General features: G+C 43.6%; 1 protein-coding gene across 1 annotated transcript in view; it reads right to left on the bottom strand.

Moving 5' to 3' along the window:
- The window catches only part of dqx1 (DEAQ box RNA-dependent ATPase 1), a 37714-nt gene that overhangs the window by 1457 nt on the left and 24288 nt on the right, over positions 1–11969 (bottom strand). The window contains exons 7-12 of the mRNA XM_077213908.1: positions 7885–8040; positions 6334–6525; positions 5447–5572; positions 4575–4765; positions 2283–2473; positions 1–337 (exon numbers count right to left, since the gene is read on the bottom strand). The exon at positions 1–337 is cut by the window's left edge and continues 1457 nt beyond it. Coding sequence (XP_077070023.1) covers positions 157–337; positions 2283–2473; positions 4575–4765; positions 5447–5572; positions 6334–6525; positions 7885–8040 — 1037 coding nt within the window. The 3' untranslated portion in view covers positions 1–156. The remainder of the gene's footprint in view (positions 338–2282; positions 2474–4574; positions 4766–5446; positions 5573–6333; positions 6526–7884; positions 8041–11969) is intronic.

Below are 11969 nucleotides of genomic sequence, written 5' to 3'. Positions count from 1 at the left end.
CTGAGTGTGTGTGTTCCAGAGACTGAGTGTGTGTGTTCCAGTGTATCAGAGACTGAGTGTGTGTGTTCCAGAGACTGAGTGTGTGTGTTCCAGTGTATCAGAGACTGAGTGTGTGTGTTCCAGAGACTGAGTGTGTGTGTACGAACATCTGAACGGTTACTGAACGCTGCACGTCTCTGCGCTGGACTCGTCGCTCGCTTCCTCGAGGCTTTTATCCTGAGGGATCGTGTCCGGATCACCTGGAGGGAATAAACTCAATCTGAGGCCCATCAGCAGATCCAGGCCATCGCTGGGAGGAAGATTCCCGAGATAGTACTGAGGCGCCAGCTCCACCAGCCTACACACACACACACACACACACACACACACACACACACACACACACACACACACACACACACACACACACACACACACACACACAGTCGAGATTAAACCCGCTTTAAGGAGCAGTTCACTTTAAAATGAAGATTAGCGCATGATTTACTCACCCTCCTTTATGATGAATATATACACTTTTATTATGGATATATACACTTTTATGATGGATATATACACTTTTATGATGGATATATACACTTTTATGATGGATATATACACTTTTATGATGGATATATACACTTTTATTATGGATATATACACTTTTATGATGAATATATACACTTTTATGATGAATATATACACTTTTATGATGAATATATACACTTTTATGATGGATATATACATAATAAGTGTATATATTCATAATAAAAGTGTATATATTCATCATAAAAGTGTATATATCCATCATAAAAGTGTATATATTCATCATAAAAGTGTATATATCCATCATAAAAGTGTATACCGGTATATTAATCATAAAAGTGTATATATCCATCATAAAAGTGTATATATTCATCATAAAAGTGTATATATTCATCATAAAAGTGTATATATTCATCATAAAAGTGTATATATCCATAATAAAAGTGTATATATCCATAATAAAAGTGTATATATCCATCATAAAAGTGTATATATCCATAATAAAAGTGTATATATCCATCATAAAAGTGCATCTATCCATCATAAAAGTGTATATATTCATCATAAAAGTGTATATATCCATCATAAAAGTGTATATATCCATCATAAAAGTGTATATATTCATCATAAAAGTGTATATATTCATCATAAAAGTGTATATATCCATCATAAAAGTGTATATATCCATAATAAAAGTGCATCTATCCATCATAAAAGTGTATATTTCCATAATAAAAGTGTATATATCCATCATAAAAGTGCATCTATCCATCATAAAAGTGTATATTTCCATAATAAAAGTGTATATATCCATCATAAAAGTGTATATATCCATAATAAAAGTGTATATATCCATCATAAAAGTGCATCTATCCATCATAAAAGTGTATATTTCCATAATAAAAGTGTATATATCCATCATAAAAGTGTATATATCCATAATAAAAGTGTATATATCCATCATAAAAGTGTATATATTCATAATAAAAGTGTATATATTCATCATAAAAGTGTATATATCCATCATAAAAGTGTATATATCCATCATAAAAGTGTATATATTCATCATAAAAGTGTATATATTCATCATAAAAGTGTATATATCCATCATAAAAGTGTATATATCCATAATAAAAGTGCATCTATCCATCATAAAAGTGTATATTTCCATAATAAAAGTGTATATATCCATCATAAAAGTGCATCTATCCATCATAAAAGTGTATATTTCCATAATAAAAGTGTATATATCCATCATAAAAGTGTATATATCCATAATAAAAGTGTATATATCCATCATAAAAGTGCATCTATCCATCATAAAAGTGTATATTTCCATAATAAAAGTGTATATATCCATCATAAAAGTGTATATATCCATAATAAAAGTGTATATATCCATCATAAAAGTGTATATATTCATAATAAAAGTGTATATATTCATCATAAAAGTGTATATATTCATCATAAAAGTGTATATATCCATAATAAAAGTGTATATATCCATCATAAAAGTGGATAGATGCACTTTATGGACTTCAAAACAGAAACAGTCATTCACTGTAATTATAAAGCTTGGAAGATCCAGAACATTTGTTAATATAACTCTGATTGTATTCGTCAGAAGAGAGAGAAGAAAGTCATATACACTAGGATGAGTGGAGGGCGAGTAAATCATGCGCTAATCTTCATTTTAAAGTGAACTGCTCCTTTAAAGCACTGACGGACAGACCGGGATTAGATGCGTTCACACTCACATTTGCGGGTGAATCTCGGACACGATGCAGATGCAGTTGTCGTGTGAGATGGTGAAGTCGTGGTACAGCACCCAGCCGGGCGGGGGGGGGCGGGGCCGGCGGCAGCGGTACGAGGAGAACGGGTGGAGGTGAGACACGTGCCGGTGTGTGAGCAGCAGATAGTTCCCCGAGCCGTCCACGTCATGAGCAACCTGAGGATCAAACACACAAACTGATCATGTACAGTCATCTCAAGATCAACCAATCAGAATCAACTATCCCAGACAGCAACACATCTGGGCCGTGTGGAATCCACATGTGGGCCGGATCTATTCCTCAGAGGTTAAATCTCTCAATTCTGACTTTTTTCCGGAATTCTGAGTCTAAATCTCTCAATTGACCGTTCGCCAAGACCCGCCCCCTTTAGTTACTGTTGCTATGTCCGACAAGCCACGCCTCTCTCACGCCACACAGTGAAAAACACTGACAACACACTGAGACAGGACAGACCAGGTTACTTTTGATATGAAACAAAGTCTCAAATTTGGTCATTTTTTAAAGAAATGTAAACAATAAATACCGTTTTGTGTGTCTTTAATGTGTTGTGACAGATCTCTCAGTTACAGCATCTCCATCACGATCATCTCGTCCTTCTAGTTCATTTATAGCATCAAATAAACTTGAATGAACATCAGGAGGTATGTTGTTTTAACCGCGGAAAGACGTCAGGACACAGTTTTTCAAGTTCAAATCCTCCAACGTTAATCTACAAACTCTCCTGACTGCTTTGTCGGACAAAAATGGCGGATTCGGCGGATGGCGGATTATGATTGGTTAGATCGCCTGTCAATCAAACTCCCTGCGAAGGGTCAATTCTGACTTTTCTTCCAGAATTCTGAGTTTAAATATTGTAATTCTGACTTTTTTTCTGGAATTCAGAATTCAGGGCAATAAGATTGACCAATCAGAATCAACTATCCCAGACAGCAACATAGTGTCTGGTTGCTGTCTGGGATTCCAGACTTAAAGTGTAAATTGCAGGTTATATTTTTCATGAAGATAATGCAATGTGCTTATTAAACATAAAGATAAGAACTGCCCACCATTGTTTTGTATGTTTTTTTATACCAAAATGCTGAATATAATATGAAAAGTTTGTACTTTTTACAGTGGTTTTAAGCACGCCCTCTCCCTTCCACTAGGCCGGGCGTGACGTCATAAAAGGGACTCCAAGCCTACAGTTACCGCTAGTCTAACGGCGTGTAGGCTAGCAGTTATATTGGAGACCTAACTCAGCTAGCAAAAAGGGTGTGCTGGCTTCAAGTTGCTGAAATGACAATAAAGCTATTCGCAAAACAAACGGGTTCAGGCAGCATGCGTCAAAACCAGGCACCTCAGATTTGCCGGTCGCGGGTCGAGCTGCTCCACTAACCTCCAAAACGTTCACATAATCTCCAATGCTGATTCCATTGGGTGGCATAGTCCACACAAACACCTGTCAAACACAGCGATAGGGTCATCGATCTCTTTTTTTCTTTCTGACAATGAGCATCGCTAATCAGTTGCGATTTAGCACACGCAATATCGCGTTCTGTCTGCAGATGCAAAAGCTCCATTGTGCCTGTGCAGTGTGTGCATCTCTACAGATCTGATTAGGACTACCAACACCATGTAAGTAAATAATGTCTTCAGTCGTTGTCCCTCCTTGCTATTCTAACGTTACATGACGACAAGATTTTGAAAAGACTTTGGCTTGTTCCCTAACGTTATCTGGATTAGCACCACGTTAACCTAGGCTGGCTCACCTGGCCAAACCTCCACTCATTTTCCTCACAAGGATTGATAACTCTATCAAGGCCATGATTTCTGGCAATTTCCTCAACTCTCTCACGCCGGACTGGTTCAAAATTGACCATAGTCACGCCACAAACAGTAGGAATCTAGCAGAGTATGGGTTACTACTCCCTCTTATGACGTCATCACCCAGTTACAGTAAAAAAAACATGCTACCTTTGAAGAAACCCCGATAAATGTTATTTTAACGCATTTTAAGACAGAAATGTTTAGATATATACATATTTTACACTTTAACCTGCAATTCACACTTTAAAAACAACACTGCTCATGTCTGTAAAGGTAAAACCGTAACACGTGTTATCAGCCTGAAAGTGATCTGTTATGAAGACAGCTTTGAGTGTTTAATTAAAGACACACTTGTAACTAAACTCTACGGTGGCTCTCCAGCACTAGGAATGAGGAACGTCTGTCAGCCAATAAGAATCCAGAGCTTTGGCTATGAGCGCGTGCGTTTACCTTCAGGAAGAATCCCGATATCAGAGCTCTCTTTATATTAGTGCTGTTGTCTTGGCAACCGAAGGCGGGCGGAGAGACGGGCAACTCGATTCGCTGCATCACCTCAAGTAGCTCCGCCCTAATCACCACAGCCAATCGTAGCGCAGATGCGTTCAGGAAGTTGGTCCTGCACCAGACCTCATCTTCATTATCTGAGGAGACACACAACCGCTCACTCGTTCACTAATCCCTGTAGAGTGTGTGGCATTTGAGTGCACTGACGTTTACACTGTGTAAAACTCTTTTTATCTTACATCATGTCACTTACTTAAATAATATTAACAACAATAACAATCATAATGACTTTATTTTGTAATTATATATACCTCCGTGCTTTTAAATTATTAAAACACCTGGCTGTTACATTAAATTGAGTTAATGCCTAAATAATATATTTTAATAATTTAATGTACCTATATAATTGACCTTATTAATATCCTTTCGTTTTAAAATTCATCTATATAATATTGTCTCAATATTTTAATGTTTCATTCACGCAATGATTAATAAAAAAAATGTAGAATAAAGCCCCCTAAAACTAGCATGAAATAAATGTTAAAGTAGAAATAAGAAAGCTGTAAAGTAATCTCTGGTTAAAACTTGTGTGCTCACTCCTCTCCACATTGCATTGTGGGAAAAAGTGCTTGTACGTCGAATGTAAGCTCGAATTCAGAGAGGATTGTGGGTAAAAGTAGTGAACGAATGTAGGGAATGATGTCGTTCACCACTACAAAATGGCCGACACCGATGTAGTGCACTATATAGTGGATAGGGAGCGGTTTCGGACACATCAGTTTCTCGTGATGTGATGTTAGTGTGATGATGTCACTCACGCTGCAGATATGCATTGTAGACGTTGATGAGGGTCATGTGATCTCCCTCGGGATGAAGCAAGAGTCGTCTGTGTGTCGAAGCCGCTTCTTCTTTCCCAGCCGGAGGCGTCATGAAGCACGGCGGAGCTGGAAGTCATCAAACACACACTGAACACTAGGGTTGGACTTCGAGAATCGGATACTTGTTATAAATGTGTATTTCCGTTCCTCTTATCGATTCCTTTGTGAGCATTTCGACATGAGTTTAAACCATTGAAGCGCGAGAGACTCTGTTTCTGTGTTCGTGTGTATCAGTATATTGGATCCGTGCAGCTCTTAAAGTGACGGTACTAATATTCCTGCCGTCTCTATAATAACACTAATCACACAACAAAAGACAGAAAATTCACTCGTTCTTCAGTGAATAACTTATGTAACTATATTTGTAATGTATATTTTATTAATAAAGTGCAGTTATTTTACATTTGATCACAGTTTCTGAACCGGAAAATCTTAAAACACTGTTTATTTCAATCGTATCTTTGTTCAGTTGTCTCTATTTGTTGCGATTGATAATTTTTTATTTGTTCTTTTTTAATTACTGAGTGTTTATTGTCTTTAATAGTGCTTTGAGTGTATATTAGTAAGGCTAGTTGTTCTTCTATGGTGTTTTTAAACCACAGGCAAACGTTGCTTGTGAAAGTGTTCTTTATCTGTTGATGATATTCAGCTAAAATAAATGTTTTGCAATAACACTAAATGTGAATGATATCGAAGTTATTTTTTTACCTTATTGGAATCAAAATTAGGAATCGATAAGCAAATCGAAATAGGAATCGTTAAAATTCAAACGATACTAAAGACACTTGCGTATGTAAATCAGTCGTGAAGCGTGAGAGTTAGCGTACCGGTTAGCATGGCGGCGACGGTCAGCAGCTCGTTCACGCAGTCGAACTCGCAGGACGCGATCAGAGCTTTAGCTAGCGGCGGCTCCAGCGGGAGCTCCGACATGATGATCCCCACCTCCGACAGATTCCCGTCGTCGTCGAGAGCCGCCAGATAATCCAGATCCTCCAGCGCCTGCATCAGCGCCTCGGGAGCTGCACACACACACACACACACACACACACACACATCATGTCGGATGCAACAAGAGCTTCCAGCTCTGGATTTGCCGGTTACAGTGTGAACTGTGAATAACAATAATATGTTTTATTTATATAGCGCCTTTCCAGGGCTCAAGGACGCTTAAAGGGATAGTTCAGCCAAAAATGAAAATTAGCACTTTTAACAAAATTAACACAGACACACACACACGCGAGTCTGAACTGAGCTCTCTTTAGTGTCTGAATGGACAATACACACAACATTATGTGTAAATGTCAGTTTTGGAGAGTATTCACGAAAACACAGTCAGTTATGTCGTTACAGAACGTAAACAGTTGCGAGTGTATCGGATGTGCATTGGATCCGTGCGTTCGGTCTTAAAGTGACAGTGCGTAATAAACCTAATGCCGTCTGCGCACTTAATATTAAATCAAACAACAAAAGAAAAAGAGAAGAGCATTCATTGCTTTTTAATGGCTTTATTTAATTTATACAAATAAATATTTCTGCTTGAAAGAATAAAGAATGATGTGTGCAAGTTGTTATAAAGACTGCATATATCAATCATTGAAAAGGAGAAGTGGTTTTATTTAATTTTAAGATATGTTTTAAGTCACAGTAGTTAAATCTGTGTCTGTATTGCATGTTCAAACTTTTAAATCATTCATATTTACAGGTTAATGGATGTTTTCCCCGGGAGTATATAATGGGTTTGGTTCAAAATTAATGCATACAATCTAACTAAACCCATTATATTTAAGTCGACTAAAATCTTCTGGTACTTCGTCGGCTAAAACTGGACAATAATTCAGATGACTAAAATATGACTAAAACTAAATGGCATTTTACACACATGACCAGCGTCGGCCAATAGTGAGCCTATGTGTGACGTACAACACAGAAGCGCTGCGCTGTTACACTAGTGAACTCACTCGAGGCCCACAGAGAAGGAAATCAATAGTTGAAATAAAGTAGTTATTTTGGGGGAGTTTTGCACACAAAAAGTATTCTCGTCGCTTGATAAACGTAAGATTGAGCCACTGTAGTCACTTGGACTATTTTAACGATGTCTTTAATAACTTTTCGGGGAACAAGTTTCAATCCCTTAGAAGCCTATGGAGGAGTGATCCAGCTCTCAGATTTAATCAAAAATATCTTAATTTGTGTTTCTGGAGATGAACGAAGGTTTTACGGGGTTGAACAACATGAGGAAGAGTAATTACTGACAGAATTTACATTTTTGGGTGAACTATCCCTTTAAGCGAGTAAAACTAGACAATAATTCAGATGACTAAAATATGACTAAAACTAAATGGCATTTGAGTCTAAGTGCCCGCGGCATGACCTCTGACCTGGCCGGTCCAGGAACTTGCACTGGCCCATGTCTGCGATGTCCAGCCTCTTGAGGAGCAGCACCAGGTGACTGAGGTTTGCTTCTGCCACCGCTGGCCCCCGACACACAGGCATCTCCTCGAACATCAGCTGAGAGTACAGGCGGAAACACACACCTGCGCACACAACACACACCTTCAGCTGAGAGTACAGGCGGAAACACACACCTGCGCACACAACACACACCTTCAGCTGAGAGTACTGGCGGAAACACACACCTGCGCACACAACACACAGCTTCAGCTGAGAGTACAGGCGGAAACACACACACCTGCACACAAACCTTCAGCTGAGAGTACAGGCGGAAACACACACCTCCGCACACAACACACACCTTCAGCTGAGAGTACCGGCGGAAACACACACCTGTGCACACAACACACACCTTCAGCTGAGAGTACAGGCGTAAACACACACCTGTGCACACAACACACACCTTCAGCTGAGAGTACAGGCGGAAACACACACCTGTGCGCACAACACACCTTCAGCTGAGAGTACAGGCGGAAACACACACCTGCGCGCACAACACACACCTTCAGCTGAGAGTACAGGCGGAAACAAACACCTGCGCGCACAACACACACCTTCAGCTGAGAGTACAGGCGGAAACACACACCTGCGCGCACAACACACACCTTCAGCTGAGAGTACAGGCGGAAACACACACCTGCGCGCACAACACACACCTTCAGCTGAGAGTACAGGCGGAAACACACACCTGCGCGCACAACACACACCTTCAGCTGAGAGTACAGGCGGAAACACACACCTGCGCGCACAACACACACCTTCAGCTGAGAGTACAGGCGGAAACACACACCTGCGCGCACAACACACACCTTCAGCTGAGAGTACAGGCGGAAACACACACCTGCGCGCACAACACACACCTTTAGCTGAGAGTACTGGCGGAAACACACACCTGCGCACACAACACACAGCTTCAGCTGAGAGTACAGGCGGAAACACACACCTGCGCGCACAACACACACCTTCAGCTGAGAGTACAGGCGGAAACAAACACCTGCGCGCACAACACACACCTTTAGCTGAGAGTACTGGCGGAAACACACACCTGCGCACACAACACACAGCTTCAGCTGGGAGTACAGGCGGAAACACACACACCTGCGCACACACCTTCAGCTGAGAGTACAGGCGGAAACACACACCTGCGCGCACAACACACACCTTCAGCTGGGAGTACAGGCGGAAACACACACCTGCGCGCACAACACACCTTCAGCTGAGAGTACAGGCGGAAACACACACCTGCGCGCACAACACACACCTTCAGCTGAGAGTACATGCGGAAACACACATCTGCGCACACACCTTCAGCTGAGACTAGAGGCGTAAACACACACCTGCGCGCACAACACACACCTTCAGCTGAGAGTACAGGCGGAAACACACACCTGCGCAACAACACACACCTTCAGCTGAGAGTACAGGCGGAAACACACACCTGCGCGCACAACACACACCTTCAGCTGAGAGTACAGGCGGAAACACACACATGCGCACACAACACACCTTCAGCTGAGAGTACAGGCGGAAACAAACACCTGCGCGCACAACACACACCTTTAGCTGAGAGTACAGGCGGAAACACACACACCTGTGCGCACAACACACACTTTCAGCTGAGAGTACTGGCGGAAACACACACCTGCGCACACAACACACACCTTCAGCTGAGAGTACAGGCGGAAACAAACACCTGCGCGCACAACACACACCTTCAGCTGAGAGTACAGGCGGAAACAAACACCTGCGCGCACAACACACACCTTTAGCTGAGAGTACAGGCGGAAACACACACACCTGTGCGCACAACACACACTTTCAGCTGAGAGTACTGGCGGAAACACACACCTGCGCGCACAACACACACCTTCAGCTGAGAGTACAGGCGGAAACAAACACCTGCGCGCACAACACACACCTTTAGCTGAGAGTACAGGCGGAAACACACACCTGCGCACACAACACACACCTTCAGCTGAGAGTACAGGCGGAAACACACACCTGTGCACACAACACACACCTTCAGCTGAGAGTACAGGCGGAAACACACACACCTGTGCGCACAACACACACTTTCAGCTGAGAGTACTGGCGGAAACACACACCTGCGCACACAACACACACCTTCAGCTGAGAGTACTGGCGGAAACACACACCTGCACACAAACCTTCAGCTGAGAGTACAGGCGGAAACACACACCTGCGCGCACAACACACACCTTCAGCTGAGAGTACAGGCGGAAACACACACCTGCGCGCACAACACACACCTTCAGCTGAGAGTACAGGCGGAAACACACACCTGCGCGCACAACACACACCTTCAGCTGAGAGTACAGGCGGAAACACACACCTGCGCACACAACACACACCTTCAGCTGAGAGTACAGGTGGAAACACACACACCTGCGCACACAACACACACCTTCAGCTGAGAGTACAGGCGGAAACACACACCTGCGCGCACAACACACACCTTTAGCTGAGAGTACAGGCGGAAACACACACACCTGTGCGCACAACACACACTTTCAGCTGAGAGTACTGGCGGAAACACACACCTGCGCGCACAACACACACCTTCAGCTGAGAGTACAGGCGGAAACAAACACCTGCGCGCACAACACACACCTTTAGCTGAGAGTACAGGCGGAAACACACACCTGCGCACACAACACACACCTTCAGCTGAGAGTACAGGCGGAAACACACACCTGTGCACACAACACACACCTTCAGCTGAGAGTACAGGCGGAAACACACACACCTGTGCGCACAACACACACTTTCAGCTGAGAGTACTGGCGGAAACACACACCTGCGCACACAACACACACCTTCAGCTGAGAGTACTGGCGGAAACACACACCTGCACACAAACCTTCAGCTGAGAGTACAGGCGGAAACACACACCTGCGCGCACAACACACACCTTCAGCTGAGAGTACAGGCGGAAACACACACCTGCGCGCACAACACACACCTTCAGCTGAGAGTACAGGCGGAAACACACACCTGCGCGCACAACACACACCTTCAGCTGAGAGTACAGGCGGAAACACACACCTGCGCACACAACACACACCTTCAGCTGAGAGTACAGGTGGAAACACACACACCTGCGCACACAACACACACCTTCAGCTGAGAGTACAGGCGGAAACACACACCTGTGCACACAACACACACCTTCAGCTGAGAGTACAGGCGGAAACACACACACCTGCGCACACACCTTCAGCTGAGAGTAGAGGCGGAAACACACACCTGCGCGCACAACACACACATTCAGCTGAGAGTACAGGCGGAAACACACACCTGCGCACACAACACACACCTTCAGCTGAGAGTACAGGCGGAAACACACCTGCGCGCACAACACACACCTTCAGCTGAGAGTACTGGCGGAAACACACACCTGCACACAAACCTTCAGCTGAGAGTACAGGCGGAAACACAAACCTGCGCGCACAACACACACCTTCAGCTGAGAGTACAGGCGGAAACACACACCTGCGCGCACAACACACACCTTCAGCTGAGAGTACAGGCGGAAACACACACCTGCGCACACAACACACACCTTCAGCTGAGAGTACAGGCGGAAACACACACCTGCGCACACACCTTCAGCTGAGAGTACAGGCGGAAACACACACCTGCGCGCACAACACACACCTTCAGCTGAGAGTACAGGCGGAAACACACACCTGCGCACACAACACACACCTTCAGCTGAGAGTACAGGCGGAAACACACACCTGCGCACACACCTTCAGCTGAGAGTACAGGCGGAAACACACACCTGCGCGCACAACACACACCTTCAGCTGAGAGTACAGGCGGAAACACACACCTGCGCACACAACACACACCTTCAGCTGAGAGTACAGGCGGAAACACACACCTGCGCACACACCTTCAGCTGAGAGTACAGGCGGAAACACACACCTGCGCACACACCTTCAGCTGAGACTAGAGGCGTAAACACACACCTGCGCGCACAACACAC

The sequence above is a fragment of the Siphateles boraxobius genome, unplaced genomic scaffold, assembly GCF_051911475.1.
Source record: "Siphateles boraxobius isolate OS27281-9 unplaced genomic scaffold, OSU_SipBor_1 67, whole genome shotgun sequence".
NCBI lineage: Eukaryota > Metazoa > Chordata > Actinopteri > Cypriniformes > Leuciscidae > Siphateles > Siphateles boraxobius.
Note: the sequence above shows the minus strand (reverse complement) of the source record. Positions and strands in the feature narration are given on the sequence as shown.